General features: G+C 37.9%; 1 protein-coding gene across 1 annotated transcript in view; it reads right to left on the reverse strand.

The window, feature by feature from the left end:
* Positions 1-370: 370 nt before the first annotated feature.
* The window catches only part of Atad2 (ATPase family AAA domain containing 2), a 46,754-nt gene continuing 29,597 nt past the window's right edge, over positions 371-17,527 (reverse strand). Inside the window, exons 16-28 of the mRNA XM_036208292.1 lie at positions 16,599-16,913; positions 16,373-16,505; positions 15,336-15,522; positions 14,505-14,690; positions 10,429-10,564; positions 9,048-9,244; positions 8,396-8,555; positions 6,427-6,549; positions 6,172-6,315; positions 4,732-5,118; positions 3,137-3,270; positions 2,427-2,555; positions 371-1,566 (exon numbers count right to left, since the gene is read on the reverse strand). Of these exons, the coding sequence (XP_036064185.1) occupies positions 1,522-1,566; positions 2,427-2,555; positions 3,137-3,270; positions 4,732-5,118; positions 6,172-6,315; positions 6,427-6,549; positions 8,396-8,555; positions 9,048-9,244; positions 10,429-10,564; positions 14,505-14,690; positions 15,336-15,522; positions 16,373-16,505; positions 16,599-16,913 (2,276 nt within the window). The 3' untranslated portion in view covers positions 371-1,521. The remainder of the gene's footprint in view (positions 1,567-2,426; positions 2,556-3,136; positions 3,271-4,731; positions 5,119-6,171; positions 6,316-6,426; positions 6,550-8,395; positions 8,556-9,047; positions 9,245-10,428; positions 10,565-14,504; positions 14,691-15,335; positions 15,523-16,372; positions 16,506-16,598; positions 16,914-17,527) is intronic.

A 17,527-nucleotide genomic window follows, 5' to 3' on the forward strand; every position in this document is an offset into this window, starting at 1 on the left:
AAAAACCGAAGAAGGGGTAGTAAGATGGCCCAGTAGACAGAGACATTTAAAGTCAAATAACCTGGTCTGATCCCTAGAATTCATGTAAAGGTGGAAGGAAAGAAAGACTTCACAGAATTTTCCTCTGACCTCCACATTTGTGTTATGATGAATACACACTCACACAATGTTTTTCTAAAGTAAGAACTAAAAACAAATTAAGTTTTCAACTTTAAAATTTATTATACAAGATGCACAATGAAAGGATACATCTGAAATAAATTATAATAAACTTCAATAAAAAATGTTAAGTATTACCCCCCCCCTTTTATTTGCTTGTTTTCAGATAGTCTCAAGTAGCCAGGCTGGCCTCAAACTTACTATGCAGCTAATGGATGACCCTGAACTCCTGATCTTCTTGTCTCTGCCTCCAGGGCTGAGATCACAGATGTACACAATCATACTCAACTTGTACAATATTATATTTAGCAATATGGACATGTTCAAATATTATTGGTATTTGGCACTTTTAATAGGTATATAAGGCAGCACCTACTAATTAAAGTATCCAAATTACCGAATTTTAGAAATCTTTTAAAATATCCACATAATACAACTATATTAAAATCTGAACTCATGAGCAAGGCATGTGCTTAGTGTACACCGGGCCCGGGGTTCCATCTTTACCATTACTTCACCAACAAACAAACCATAGTCTCTCACTTTAGTTACCATTTTTCTATTCCTCTCAAACAAGCTTTCCAACAGATGCCATTCTGCAAGCAAAGGTTTTCATGTCCCACCGAATAGTGAGTGAATAGAAGCAAATGGTTTCAACTTTAAGAAAGAAATGTATTTTTGGTATCAGTAATACAAAATTTACATTTATAGTCATATATGCATATAAAAGTATTTATACAATATAACCTAAATACAATGGTAGAAAGATAAAGAGTTATCAAATACAAAAACTAGTCACTAATCTATTTGTTTTGTATGTAATTACAAAGTAAACGGTAAGTTTTTAAACCTTTATTAACCCAAATTAGAATTATAAAAATCTGAAAACATTAATTTTTATATTCAGTACAGAATTGTATTTGAGGCCCCCTTGAAGATCACAATTTGAATTTTGGCAGATGAGAGAAAGGCTTTAAAGGGAAACAAAGAGATGGCAAAACTACAACAGATATAATTCTGGCCTGACATAATAATCTAATAGGAATGGTCAAATTAAAAGTGCTTCAGCTAACAACAACAAATCCAATGCTGCTAAATTATTATTAAATGCTGCAAAACATTAATTACCAAAATAGCTTTTAAGATCTGGCCAAACGAACTATTACTATTGTTACAGTGTTTTGCTCAAACATCCAAGACTTATCAGTTATCTTACCACATGTACATGTAATTTAAAATACTTTTACTATTTTAATCTTTTCTTGAAGATGCAAGATTTCATCTTATCTTGCATCAGCTATGTAGACATATCTGAAGACAATTAAATAGGAATTGAATATAAAAATACTTGAAGCAATGGCATCATGATCTGGAACAACTGAAGTTTTCTACTGCTTGCTCCATTTTCTATGTAAAAGGCAGGAAAGAAAAAGAGTTAAGTTTCAATATTGAAAAAAGCTAAAAACATAATTTTATTTTCTAAAAAAATAAATACCCCTAAGAATATTAATTATTCATGTAAATATCTGGTAAGTTATTGGTACACATATATACAATGTAAACAATAGTATTCTATACATAGCATGTACATATCCTAGTATACTAAATACACACACCTCCTCCCCATATACTAGGTGAGTATATGGCAGGTTAACATTTTACATTTTATAGAAATATAAAATGACTGGTAACATAAGTAGCCTCCAACATGTAGTTTTAAAAATTAATATCCTATACCATCTATAAAGATCAAATAAAGACAAGTAGGCTATCTTTATTTTTGAGAAAGGGTTTTACTATGTCACCAGATTGGACTAAACTTGTGATTCCAGATGTACATCACCATAATCGCCTTAAAAATGTATCTTAGGGGAAAAAGTCTATTTTAAAAGAAGTTACTGCCAGGCAGCGGTGGTGCATGTCTTTAATCTCATTTGGGAGGCAGAGCTAGTTGGATCTCTGTGAATTCAAGGCCAGCCTGGTCTACAGAGCAAGATCCAGGATAGGCACCAAAACTACATGGAGAAACCCTGTCTCAAAAACATCGCCCCCCCCCCCCCAAGTTACATATCTACATTAAAATAAACAAAATATTTTTCAGTTTTATCGATACTATGGAGCTATTGATTATTATAATAAAGCCAAGCTAATGAAGTTCTAGACATAAGATACACCAAGCTTGTGAATCCATAATCTTCATATAATTAGGGCTACATGGAGAGACCTTGTCTCAAAATAACACCAATAGTTTTAAGTCAAAACTTTACCTGGACAAGTGCCATTTTGTCATAGTCCCTGCGATGCTCATATATACACTGGCTGATTACTGCATACAAGTTTTCCAGTTGGACTATATTATATTCCTGACTTTTTTTAACAACAGTCCTCAAAAGATTCTAAAAGAAAACAAGGATTTGTAGGTGCCAGATTAATTCCTTGCAACAAGATTTTAAATTCTGAATGCTTAGTGAACTGTTCTAAAGGCAGCATGTTGGCAGACTAAGCCACTGCTGAGACATGATTCTTCTAGCAATGATTCTTTCAAATTTCCTTCATTCTGTGACACCAGCCTTGGCCCTGGGTAACTCTTATTATCCCCAAACTACAGCATAAGTTGCTCATTTCAACTGTATACACAAACTTCTCCAGACAAATTAAAAAAAAAAATCTACTTAAATATAAGGTGTGCTATGTGCATGCCTACTGCCCAGAGGACAGAAGAGAGCGCTGGATCCCAGCAGATTGAAGTTAAAGGCATCCGTTAAGTCAAAATATGGGTGCTAGGGATTAAACCTAGGTCCTGAAGAGCAGCCAGAGCTCTTAACCTCTGAGCCAGCTCTCCAGTTCAGAAGAACTTTCTCTGAAGAACAACGAAGCTAAGAGGAATCTGTATGTAGCTAATCTACTATTAGCCTGCAATCCAGTGTGTGAGGAAGAGAAAAATGCCTAGAGAAAGCATGATGTCAGCTTAACATACTTTTAACCGTTTATGGTCCACAACGAGTGAAGGTGTAGGCTGAGAGAGAATCGCCAGAGCCTTCTCCACACTGATGAGCTGCTGCTGTTCCACCTGGGAACGTCTAGCTCGAGTCATTCGCAGAATACACATTTCTAAAGTGAAAAATCGAACAATTATTTGGTTCACAACCATAGTGCCCAAGGCAAATAATAACTACATTAATAACAGAATATGTACTTGTGGAGGCTCACAAATGTTTCTTAGTGAGATCTGAGCTTGTTTTACCCAGCAGGGCTGCATTAGAAGCTTGCTTGACTAAGTGCATGGTTTCCAGGTGATTGAAGGGTCTCCACTAGGCTGAGCTAAGGGGGCCTTTTGCTCCACCTTTGGCATTCCTATAAAAAGTGTTTTAGAAGAGACAGAAGGGGCTGGTGGATAAGGATCCAGGCCTTCCTGAGGCCATCCTTGTTCCATCTGTTTCTCTCCCTCTAGCCTTCTATCTAAATCTCTTATCCCTCTCTCCTCAAGAGTACCCAGGGGTAAAATGTGGGAGTCAGTCTCCCAGCTGGCCTCCCACATATACTTAGGACACAAGAACTGATTCTGGGTTAATCTTTTTGTTGTAAGATTGACATGCCAAACTGTGGACCAATAGCTGTGGAGACCCATGGTACTGGACTAGGCCCTCTGGATAGGCAAGACAGTTGTTTATCTTGACCTGTTTAGGGGATCCCCAGGCAGTGGGATTGGGACCTGTCCCTGGTGCATGAGCCGGCTTTTTGGAGCCCAGTGCCTATGGTGGGGCATCTTGTACAGCCTTGGTGCAGGGAGGAGGGGCTTGGACCTGCCTCAACTGAATGTACCTGGCTCTGCTGACTCCCCATGGGAGACCTTGCCTTGGAGGAGGTGGGAATGGGTGGAGTTGGGGGTGAGTCGGGGGTGGGGATGGAAGGAGGGAAGTGAGGGGAATCTGTGGTTGGTATGTAAAATGAATAGAAAAATCTCTTAATAATAAAAATAAAGAAAAAAGATTATGATAGGCCATTTACATTAAAAAAAAAAAAAAAAAACAGCAGACAATATAAGAAATATTTAGCTGGGTGTGGTAGCGCCTGCCTTTAATCCCAGTACTCAGGAGGCAGAGGCCAATGATCTTTGAAACCATTCTGGTCTACATAATAAGTTCTAGGCCCAGTTGCAGCTACTTAAGAAGTTAATGTTTAGCTGGGTGCTGGTGGTATAATCACTTATTTGAACAATGTCTTTTTAGGACCTTGAGCACTGAGTTGACTTATGTAGTATTCCTTTTGTAGCATGTAGCTGGGAAGAGGAAGTGTTCCCTTTTTCCTTGCCCCCTTACACATGGCTTCTATTCTCCTTTGTGCAGTAGTTTGCTCTCATACTGGTTGCATTCGATTTAATAAAATTTTTGAGATTTTATTTGTACTATATGTCTGCATGGGTGTTTTGCTCTACTAGCTGAAAGGGTAAGTAAAGATAATGCTATTTTTCTACGTAGGTAACATTTGCCCTCTCAAAGACATCAAAAAAAAAAAAAAAAATGAATTGGTATGTATGATTTGTTTAGGAATTGAGTTTTAAGTGGGACTTACCTTTTGATTCATTTTCATCAGCAATGTCTACAACCTGGAAGCTAGAATCATCTCCACTGCAATCAAATTTTTCTTTTCTCAATTCTGTACACTCTGTAGTGTGAATGGATTCTTCATGTTCATTCTCAGTATTAGAGGTACTTGAGTTATTTTTCAAGTCCATATTGCTTTCAGAGGCATGTTGCTTCTCCTTTTCTTCCATGGGAGACTCTCCTGTATTTCCAAGCTCAGTGGGTTCTGCACTTGTATGTTGACTTTCTTCTGTATCACTGATTTGATTATTCATAGCACTTTGGCTATTGTCTTTTGCTTGTGAAAGTTTCCTTCGCTTTATTCTGTTACCTACATGCCACTTCGATTTATTACGAACTTTCCTCTTCAACTGAGCTTTAAGGAATGTAACAAAAGAAAAAAAAATAAAGAATATCTAACAATTTTCTAAATTTTAAAGAGTTTAAAAAGAGGAAAAAAAGATGAAAAGGTAAAGCAATCAAGAACCACAGTACTTTCTTTTTAAGTTTATTTAAGTTTACTTTATGTGCATTGGTATGACGGTGTCAGATCCCCTGGAACTTGAGTTACAGACACTATGTGGGTACTGGGAATTGAACCTGGGTCCTCTGGAAGGACAACCAGTGCTCTTAACCACTAAGCCATCTCTCTCTCTCCCACAGTACTTTCATATGGTTGGAATACATAAAAAGTAAAGTACTGTGACAAGACAGAGAAGTGGCTTGGTGGCAGGGGCACATGCCTTTAATTCCAGCAGAGGCACTGTGAGTTCAAGGCCAGCCAGGGACACAGAGAAATCTGTCTCAAAAAACAAAAAACTAAAACCAAACCAACAACATAACAGCTGAGCAGCAATATGTGATATAAACTGAATAACTGAGAGGCAAGACTTAAAATAACCTACACTCACACTGCTAAGATATACTGCCCACATTTGTAAGCATGCTTTGCATACTAATTCATTGGAATTTCACTTTTAAAGTGATGAGGTTTGCTACCATTAGCACCTTCACTTTACAGTGGAAGCAACTAAAGTACAAAGAATTTCACTATTCTGTCTAAGTTGATACAGTAAAACTATGCTTCATTTGTCTTGGGAAGAAACTCCGTAGAAGTTACAATGGGAGAATACAGGGTAAACCTGAAAGACTACTACAGAAATAGATTTAATAGACCTTGGAAGATAGCTGGATGTTTAGGTGGTAAGAGCAGAACTTCAGCACAACGCCAAGGCTTTGTAGCTGAGCAACTAACTGTATTTACCAAAATGTATATAGAAAAGAGAAGGATCTGGTTATTTTACAGTTTAGTTGCTTGATAGCAACGAAATGGATGTAATTTACTGCATTAATAAAGCAAAGTGCAAGACAAAGGACATGGGAGGGGACAGAAGAACTTCACAAATGAAGATTACTCAAGAGTCCTTACCAGGGGTGCTGCAAGCCACAGGAGTACAAGGTGCCTTTAGCTTTTCATTCTGCTCTTGATCTGACCTTTTCTCACCAGCAGGGGTAGAGTTTTGCTTTGGCATGACGTGGTAATAAGATGGTGCATATTTGGAGGAGCTACAACCTTAGAAACAGACAGACGGTATTTGGAAATTATTTCCAGAACTCAAAATAATGCAAAGAATGAAAGGATTTATCCAAAGCATCATTTTCAGATGCTCAAGCATTTTTCTACCTCTTTTCTTCCTAGATTCCTGAATTTCTTCACAAAGCTGCTCAAAGTCTTCATCAAGCTCTTCTTTAATTATTGCATAGGCAGTGTCTCTTAAAGCACAGGCTCTATGCCTAATAAGACGATCTGAGAAATGAGGAAATATAATTCTTAGTATTTTTCCAAAAGTAAACTTAATACTTTGGTAAAGATAGTAATCATTACAATTCCTTAACTTCATACAATGAATAAATTTACTAGAACTTTTATATTCTGGTTTGGGTGATAACTTAAAGATTTGGATATCTGATTCAATAAAATGTTTATTGATGTTCTCTATTAAGATTCCCCCATAAAGTGGGCGGTGGTGGCACGCGCCTTTAATCCCAGTACTCAGGAGTCAGAGGCAGGTGGATTTCTGTGGGTTCAAGGCCAGCCTGGGCTACAGAGTGAGTCCCAGGAAAGGCTCCAAAAACCCTGTCTCAAAAAACCAAAACCAAACCAAAACAAACCAAAACAAAAATTCCCCAATAAGATAATCAGAAAAAGGGAGAGGGACATAGTTCAACGTGCTTTCAATTATTTTAAGGAACTCTTCAAATATACCTTTAATACCAGCACAGGAGACCGAAAAGGGGAAGTAGGTCACTCTTAACTGCAGCCAGGTCAAGGTCAACCTGAGCTCCACATATTAATATTAACTGGGGGCTAGCATTCTTTAATCCCAACCCTAGGAAAGCAGAGGTAGGCAGATCTCTGAGTTTTAGGCCAACAAGGGCTACACTGTGAGACCCTGTTACAAACAACCCCAAAAACAACAAAAGGAACTTTTAATAGTTACCTACATAAATCATTCTAATTTGTAAGTACCACCTTTTAGAGGTCTAATGATACTCCAATTAACTCTATACATATAAGGACTTATGTACACGTGTACACACACACACACACACACACACACACACACACACACACACACCTTTGAACACACACTTTTAATATTACTATTAACATTAGGCAAACATTATACTCTTATTATTTACGTAATATAAATGTTTTCAAGCATAACAGCATATGCCTGTAATCCCAGCACTTGGAGGCAGAGACAGTATTACCCTAACTTTGAGGCCAGTCAGGGCTGTCCCAAAACAGCAAAAAATGTATGTTTTAACTAAAAGAACATTTTGAGAGGCTTGAGAGATGGTTCAGTTAAGACGACTGGCTGCTCTTCTAGAGGACCTGGGTTCAATTCTGAGACCCTACATGGCAGTTCACAACTGTCTGTAACTCCAGTTCCAGGGGATTAGACGCTCTCATACAGATATACATGCAGGTAAAACACCAATGCACATAAAATAAGGGTAAATAAATCATTAAAACTAAAACTTAAAAAAAAAAAAAAAAAGGCCTTTAATCTTAAAAAGGGAATATTTTGAAATCCATTCTATTAGTGTTTATCTTTCCACTTTCAGAAAGCATAAGCAAGCTATTTTTTCTCATTAGAGTAGTGGTTCTCAATCTGGTGGGTCATGACCACACAGGGGCTGCTTATCAGATAGCCTGCATATCAAATATTTAATTACAACCCATAACAGTAGCAAAATTACTGTTATGAAGCAGCAACAAAATAATTTTATGGTTGGGGGTCACAACATGAGGAACTGTATTAAAGGCTGAGAACCACTACATTAAAGGATATATTATGTGGTTAATATTTGAGGACTTCAGTGAAAACAGGCATTCAATCTGCCCTTGTCCTTTCCTGGCACTGTGACCCCAGCAAAGCTTTCATCTTCCTAAACTATACCTTTCTCAGCTGTAGAATGGGATAAGGCTATTGTGAGAATTACATGATATTTTTTAATGTAAAATATTAATATAACACCTGACATTAAAAACAAACAAACAAACAAACAAACAAACAAACCATCAACCCTCATTAAACGTTAGTAGCCCCCACACCACCCCTGAAAAGGAATTCACTAATGCTCACCTCCAGGATCTCTATCTGGATTGTATTCTAAAGCATTACTGCAGATTAGATCAATATCCCTCAAATAGTCTTTCACAGTCAGATACTTATGTAAATCAATTTTACTGATTACAGATGACAGGTCCATTGGTTGCTTTATTACAGTGACATAATCAGGCACCTAAAATTCAAGCAAATGACCAGATCACTTAGTACAGAGGAAATAGTATAAATAAGTGTACCATATTTATATGAATACTTTCATTCTATTTTAACCTATTTCTGCATTATATTTACTCCTATTCTTGGTCAGTTATATTCTCCAGTAATATCCACCATTTCTTTCCTTATGCAACTGTCACCCATCCTTCAATGTTGACTTAGAAAACTCTAAGCTCAATTTTCATTCTATAAATAATGGTAATACCATGTGGAGGTAAAACATTCTCAAATTTCTTTTGTCTAACTGGGTATAAAATTAACTGTTACTTCTCTGCAACAAAGGAAATATATTAGATAGTCCTTAAAGTCTACATACTCAGGACACTAAGTTCATGTGTCCATAGAGAGAAAACAAGTTCAGGACAGCAGGACACCTACACGAACTATTCAAACTTTCTGCTTTCCTATCACTATGGCTTAAACATATTTCATCCAAAGAGGAAATTAGTACCTCATCAGGGTCAACAGGCTTGGTAAAGACTCGGAATCGCTTATCAATAGCAAGCCTATGTGTGACATTTCTTAAGAAAATCCTGAGTTCTCTAAAGGTGTCTTCTTCTTGTTCCTCCAGCTGTCTCACTTCCCCTGCTGTCAGCGGTCTTGGTTCCGGTGGTGGAGCCACGGGGAGCACCTCCAAGGCCTGCAACACTGCACAGGACGTTAGAGCTTAGTTAAGAGCCTCCCCAGACGGAGGGACAAGTGACTCAACGCAAACAGAACGAGGCTTGGAGGGCTTACTTTCTTACAACGGATAGGAAACCAAGAATTCAGAAAAATACTGCCACAATCTCCATCCCCACACACTCCAGAAAAGTTTGCAAACTTTGAGAGTACATTATTTCTAAAACAAGAATATTGTAACTACAAAGTCTTTAGTTTGTGGACTAATGAAAAAATGTGATACTCCAAATATATCAAATTTTAATTTCCTTTAAGGAGATAAGACAGCGAATACGCAGGATTAAAAGAAATGAGAAAGGGGACTGGAGGTGGCCCATGACCTGAGTTCCAGGAGTGACCTATGCATGCACACACAATAAACAAATAAAAAAGGCCGGGCAGTGGTAGCTCATGCCTCTAAACCCAGCACTCAGCAGCAGAGGCAGGCAGATCTCTGTGAGTTTGAGGCCAGCCTGGTCTACAGAGCGAGTTCTAGGACAGCCAAGGCTACACAGAGAAAGCCTGTCTTGAAAAGAAGAGGAGAAGGAAAAATGAGAGGAGCCCTTTCTCAAGAGAACCCAGCAGTTAAGAGCATCTGTCGATCCTGCAGAGGACCTGGGTTCATTCTCAGCACTGATATCCATAACTCTAGTCCCAAGTTAAGTAGTTCTTTAAGCAGCAATGAGGGATAAAGATAGAAGCTTTACAAGAACCAGAAGTGAAACTGTGATGCTGTGATAGTTTTTGTTTTGTTTTAACAGATAGCTGGTGGTAGGTAAGAACACAGGACTAGAGCTGGAGAGATGGCTCAGAGGTGGCTCAGTGGTTAAGACCACATCCTGATCTCACAGAGGATCTGCACTCAGTTCCTAGAACTCAAATCAGGCAGCTCAAACTGCTTAAAACTCCAGCTCTAAGAGATTCAACCACCCTATTTTGGCCTTCACTGGCACCAGCTCTCATGTGTGTATACCTCCAGACAATTAAAAAATAAATCTTTAAAACATCTTACGTGCCTTAAGAAGTTTTAGTCCATTTTACCAGGAAGCAGAGGTATTTTAAATAGTAAACATGAGGGTTTGAGTTTGTGCTATCAGGTAGATGTCAATTATATTAGCTATTACATAGTTCCATTTTCTTAAAATTATTCCCTAATAGCTGAGATAACTAACCTGCTTTCTTTTTTGACACAGGAGGCTTTGCAGCTTGTTTTAAAATTAAGTCTTCAAAAAATTTGGTTCGTTCTTCTTTGTCTGGTAACTGGACATTAAAAATTTCTCCATAATCATGGGTAAACAATTCTTGTACCTTAAAAAAAAAAGTAACATATACAGAATATACACATATGCAAACACACAATGTACATTACCACATTTAATTCAACAGTGTATTAAACACATATTTCTAACAAAAAAATTAAATGTAAGTCTTTTAAAGTAGACACAGGCCCGAGATGCTCAGTGGTTAAGAGCACTTGCAGCTCTTCCTGAGGACCCGTGTCTGCTTCCCAGCATCACCATGGCAGCTCACAACCATCTGTACCTCCAGTTCCAAGGGACCCAACGCCCTCTTCTGGCCTCTACAGGCACTGCACACATGTGGCACACAAACATGCAAGCAAGCAGGGCACCCATACATACAGAATTAAGTACGGATATATGTGTGCTAGATTAGTAACTAAACATCAGATCATCTTTAGAATTCAAGAATCCAACTAGCATATAGTAACTGTTGTTATAATTTATATAAAGGGCTTACTGAGGTTATTCACTTAACTCTCACAACCTAAAGTAAAATGTTAAGACATGAAAAGGGAATCAGTATTCTAAAGAATACTGACTCAAAAACAAGTATTGCTGAAAAGTGGAGGAATGAAAAATGGTTCAACCATTGTGGGAAACAACATTGTTTTACAAAAAATTACTATGTGATCAAACAATCCCATTTCCAGGTATACATTCAAAAGGAATGAAAAGGACAATGTAAAGACATTTATACACCAATAACTGAGAGCATTATTCACAAAAGTCAATATCTGTAGACAATAGAAATGTCATTAGGTGTGGTGGCATGTGCCTTAGATCCTAACTCTGAGAATTAGTCATGGACAGCTTGGTCTACACAGAAATTCCAGCCCAGCTAGGGCTGCCTCGTAAGAAAACCAATGGTCCCAGAACTGTCCAAGAGCTCCTTCTAGTTCTTCTTGGCACTAATTCAGAGCACATCTTTCAAATTAATGTACAAATTTAATTATTACCTTTATCAGCCTAATCCCACTACAGTGTCACGTGGGGACTCATAAAATTTTCTATTTCAGTGATGACATTATTTGCAGTCCATGATGAGTTATGAGAATCCAATAGTGTTCATGGATGACATAGCTATCCCACTTGTGAGCACTTTTCTCTTTTTCAGGTCATAGGGATTGAAGCCAGGGACTTGGGTATGTTGCAATTAAGTGCTCTATCACAGATAAGCGCGCTACTTACACTACCAAATGTAAAAATGAAACACTATCCTTATACACATTATGATCTAATCAATGATTCACTGAAAACAAAAAGTTCAAAGCTGAATGATTTATTTATACCTATATAAATTATTCATTTACAAATAAACAATTTTGCTAGGTGGTGGTATCACATGCCTTCAATTCCAGCACCCAGAAGACAGGTGGATCTTAAGTTCCAGGCCAGCCTGATCTACAGAGCAAGTACCAGAACAGCCAGGACTACACAGAGAAAACTTGCCTTGAAAAAAACAGAAAGAAAACAAAAGGCAATTCCTCATTCTGTGCCACACCCTCACAAAGTGTACTGACTTTATAATACAAAAACAGGAGTATGAACAAAAGTGCCCTCTATGAGTGAACAATTCTGCTCCAGAAGATAAAGCAGTAAGATGAAAGTCTCGGTGCCAGACACGCTATCTCCCTACAAATTACTGGTCAGGAAGGCCTCAAAGGAACAAAAACAAAACAAACAAGACCCCACAAACCACGGCCATTGCTCTTGGTTTGGTTTGTGTACCATAACTAGATGGTAAAAATCTACTGCTGAAGATATCACTCAATTAAGTAAACATAAGACATCAATGTCAAAAGACAACAACCTGAAAACTCTTAGGAAACTCCACTTACTGGCTAGCTTACATAGTGCCAGAAGGTGCCATACAGGCAGCTAAGGAAGAAAACCATAGAGTCTTCTTATCCAGCACTGGGCCCACTACAACACTGACCTGATAGCAAGATGTACCCACTGACACAATAGTGACATGATGGTTATGGGGGTAACCAAATACTATCTGATTGGATATAAGAAATGCTCCATAGAAGAGATTTAATGTCTGGTATTGTAAACCTGACCAAAAGCCTAGAATTGAAAAGATCATAGGCCTTAGTGGGGAACCTACTATTGTTTTGCTAAACAGCTATGTTGTCAAACTGCATTCTAAACATTCATGTCTATACCTATAGATTTATAAAGCTATCAACTTCAGTCAGAAGCTTTATACAGTGTATAGAGCTTAACACACAAATTCATAACTGGTTCAAGTGCTGAGTATAAGCAACTGAGTATTCAGCTACAGATGGGGTCATCATTCAATGCTCAGGAACTGGAAAGAAGAGGAAGTACAAAGAACCTGCATATGGGGAAAACTATGAAATGCTAAGTTTTGGGCATGATGTAGCAGTTGCACACATCAACTCACAATAGATGTGGTTACCTGCTCATCAAAATTCCAGCATGAATTGGGGGAGGTACCAATTCTGAGGCCCTCCCTATTGGATAAACTATTAGCTTTTGATGGGTGTTGAGGGAGGATCATCTTTTGAGAAGATGGCCACTGGAAGGCTGCTCATGCCTTAGTGGATGGTCACATATCAACGTATACATGAATAGCAATAATTAGACTCAGAGGGTTAAGTCATGAAATTGAGCTGTAGATGAGGTAGGTGGATTATCATCAATATACATTGTATAAATATATGAAACTTCCAAAGAATAAGAAATAGTAAAAAACAAACAAAACAAAACAAAACAAAAAAACCCCACTTTTTTTGCTAGAACTACAGCTCAGTGGTAGAATATGTGGTCAGTATGTTACTAGGCACTCTATTTGATGTCTGGCACCCCCTCCCCCAAGAAAAAAACAGAACAAAAAACAAACAAACAAAAAAACCCAAAATTCATACTTGTTGCCAAAAGTGTAATCTCTATCTTTAATGCTTCTCACTAAGAGACAGAAATAGGCAGATTTCTGAGTTCAAGACCAGCCTGGTCTACAGTTCTAGGACAGCCAGGATTACAAGGGGAGACACTGTCTCAAAAAGAAAACCAGAAAAAAAAAAACCCAGAAAAAACCAACAACCAAAATAGTTAACCTGTTATCACCAGGGATTTAACTTACTGGTTATAACTCATTACAAGATAATGAACAAGAACATGCAACTCATAAAGGAAGATTAGTTAAATATTGATTAATTCAGAAGGCACACTGAAGGCCAGTGGTGGTGCACATGCCTTTAATCCCAACACTTGGAAGGCAGAGGCATGTGGATCTCTGTGAGTTCCCAGCCAGCCAGGGTTATGCAGAATAACCATCTTGAAAAACAAAACCAAAAGAAGACATGGGCTGGAGAGATGGCCGAGTAGTTAAGAGCACTGACTGCTCTTCCAGAGATCCTGAGTTCAATTACCAGCACCCACCTGGTGGCTTTCAGCCATCCCTAATGAGATCTGGTGCCCTCTTCTAGCGTGCAGGCATACTTGCAGACAGAACACTGTATACATAATAAATAAATCAATCTTAATTTAAAAAAAAAAAGGGGGCACATTGGAAGGTAAATACAGCAGACAAGTTTGTCATGTAATACTATTTCTGTAACAGAAAAAAATATGTATCTCCTTACCAGACATATACATTCTTTTTTTGGGGGCGCTTTTCAAGATAGGGTTTCCCTGTGTCACCATTCCTGGAATTCACTTGGTAGCCCAGGCTGGCCTCGAACTCTCAGAGATCTACCTGCCTCTGCCTCCCAAGTGCTGGGATTACAGGCGTGTGCCACTACCGCCTGGCAGGCATGTACATTCTTAACAGTGAGCACACAAGACAAACAGCTAGCAATGGTGATCTGAAAAGACTATTTCTTATTGTTTCATTTAGTTCAGTAGCACTTGAAATTTTACAGTGTTTTTATTTTGGCATAAGAAAACTTAAGGAATAGCAAATCCCCCCCATAAATTACCTCTTCAGGCAAAGCAGAATATGGTTTGTCAGAAGTGGCAAGTAGTAAAACTGGAGCAAATGAAGGTATATTCTGTAATAATGTCATAAATGTGGCTTTGAGTGTTGGTCCAACTATTTCCCACCACAAGTGGATATGTGGGACATAGACTATGCTGGGTGCTGTTCTCTTAGCTTCACGAATCGTCTGATAAAACAAACAAAAATATATTTGGTTTTAAAGTCAGCACATTAGTAATATTAGTGCCCAAACAACTTCCCAGAATTTTCACATAAAACCTTTACATTTCTTGAATGCTTCTTTCGAAAAACCCTCACAACTCTTTTAAAGTGTTTAATAAAAGCTCATTTGGGGGAAAACAATTTATTCAAGCACCTAGGAAACAGGCCAAGAAAATTCCAAGACTATTATTCTGCTGTATAACCAAGGTTAAACAAGTATAGAAATATAAAATAGTTTTACATTCACCAATTAAATCTAAACATATCAACAATAGAAACATTTGACAAACAAACAGAATATTTGTAGACTGACTAAAGGACAGTCATTGTCTTAAGAACTTCAATTAACACAACAGCCAAATTATATCACACCTTGCAAACAGAAAAAAAGTAGAGAGATCTAATAACTCGCCCAAGGCCATACAGATGTTAAGTGGCAGATGTGAGAAATAAAATATATACTATTTAATAACTAAGCAATTATACAGTTCTATTTTGTAAGTTTTAAGTCAGTTTCTTTTTTTTAAGTTAAAAGTTCAAATCCGGAGTCAACTCTGAACTTTGTCTCTGAATGACTGCTTTATAACTTGTTGGCTGGAAAACAACTTACCTGGGAACATGTCTCTTCAGGAGATGTAGTACTGACACCAAAAAGAACAGGAATGTCTAATGTATATACAGTAAATTTTTCCAAAGCATGGATGACAGCTGGTGCCAAGTGAGAACTCTGCCCAAATCCTGGTTCTCCCACTATTAATAATCTTGGTCGAAAAGACATAGGTTGGTAACAGGCATTTCTGAAAAAAATTAATAAGCTGTACTTTGCGCAAAAATGTAAATGTTCCCCTTAAATTGCCAATTACAAGTCTTCAGAAGCCTTGCTCATTTGACTAGCCAATTATAACATGGCTGGGTTTCTCACAATGATTGTCCCAAATTTAAGAATACATAATAACAGCCACAACACATTTTGAATTTTTTAAGACAGGGTTTCACTATATAGACAAGGCTGGACTCAAACTCATAAGAAATCCATCTAACCCTGTCTCCCAAGCATGGGACTAAAGGTGTATGCCACCACACCTGGCCAAAATTTGTGCATGAGTACTGAATGCATGTCTGCACCACCTGCATACAGTGGAGGCCAGAAGATGTTGTGTCCCCTGGAACTGGAATTACAGATGGTTATACACAGCCATGTGAGTGCTGGGAATTGAACCCAGGTCCTCTGGAAGCAGCCAGTGCTCTTAACTGCTTAGCCATCTCTTCATACCCAAACTTTGATATTCTTTAATGTGTGCACATGTGTGGCGCAGGCTAGAGGACACCCTCAGGTGCCATCCTCAGGAACACTAACTACCTCTAGTAAGACGAGTCTTTTACTGGTCTGGAGTTCATCAATTAGGTTAGCCTAGGTGGCTAGTGAGTCCCAGGACCCTGGATCCCCGGTACTGGAATTACAAGCACACCACCATTCTCAACAGTAGGTTTTCATGTTTGCAATGCAAGCACTTAACCAACTGAACCCTCTTGCCAGTCCCGATATTTTAACTCAAATAAAAAGCCGATTGGCTAGCATCTTTTACCTTGTCAACAAATTTCACTTATTTTTATGGAAAAAAAAATTCATTTGCAGGGAAAACATACCTATTTAAATGAAGAAAATTTAAATTTTCTTTTGCCTGATTAAAGGGTTTTTGAGAAAGTCCATTTTCATATACCGATGGTATATCATCATCACTGTATGCCAAATCACTTTCTAGCAAAGGGCAAGAAACATCTACAAAATAATAATAGTAATAAAAAAACCTGTCCATTAGTAATATTCCTTTGTCATACTTTCTTTCTTTCAATGGTCAATCAAGTTTTATACCTGAATTTAAAGGTTTGCTTGTTCCAACTTCTGCATGTGGAAATACTTTCTGTAGGGCTTCTAAGATCATATGAACAGTATTTTGCAGAAGTGGTTTCACAATGGCAGACAGTGCCTGTCCAGGTGATGTCACAGCTCTCTGGGAAGCTGGTATTATCTTCTGCATAGCAGTCTCAAAATCCTTAGCTGAGATATTAATTGAAGAGAGATCCAACTGTAGCTTCTCACTGGTGGTATAGATCTGTGGGTACCGTCGACGCAGGGCACATAAAGCAGCTTCGGCACATATTGACTTAATATCAGCACCACAGTATCCTATCCCAATCAACCAAGAAAAAAAAAAAAAGCAAAACTCTCAAGAAAAACTTAAAAATTAAGTCTTATATTAGTAAAATATTTACAAGTAACTAAAATTTCTATAAAGTGAACTTAAATGACTTCAACATATTGTAACTTGTGAATGAAACATGCGAGCACTAAGTACAGGATAAAGGTTAAAAGCAAGAATTCTTTTGTTTGTTTTGAGACAGGATCTCACTGTAGTTCTGGTTGGCCTGGAACTCTCCATGTAGACCAAGTTGGCCTTAACTCACAGAGATCTACCTGCCTTTGCATCCGGAATGATGAGATTAAAGATGTGTGCCACCACATCTGGCTGAAATCAGAAGAAGCTCAGATTCTAGTTTGTCATTCACTGTGTGATCTTTCAAGACTCACTTCTACTCTGCAGGGGATTCTTCATCTGTCAAATCATAATACTGTCTAATTCACAGGGCTATCACCATTTTCATGTTATTTCTGTTTTCAAAATCCTTCAATAATCAATTTGTTCATTTTTAAAAGGATTTATTTTAATATGTGTATTTAATTATGGGGAAGGTATGTGCATATGAGTGAGTGCAGATGCCCATGGAGGCCAGAAAGGGGTG

The sequence above is a fragment of the Onychomys torridus genome, chromosome 16, assembly GCF_903995425.1.
Source record: "Onychomys torridus chromosome 16, mOncTor1.1, whole genome shotgun sequence".
Classification (NCBI taxonomy): domain Eukaryota; kingdom Metazoa; phylum Chordata; class Mammalia; order Rodentia; family Cricetidae; genus Onychomys; species Onychomys torridus.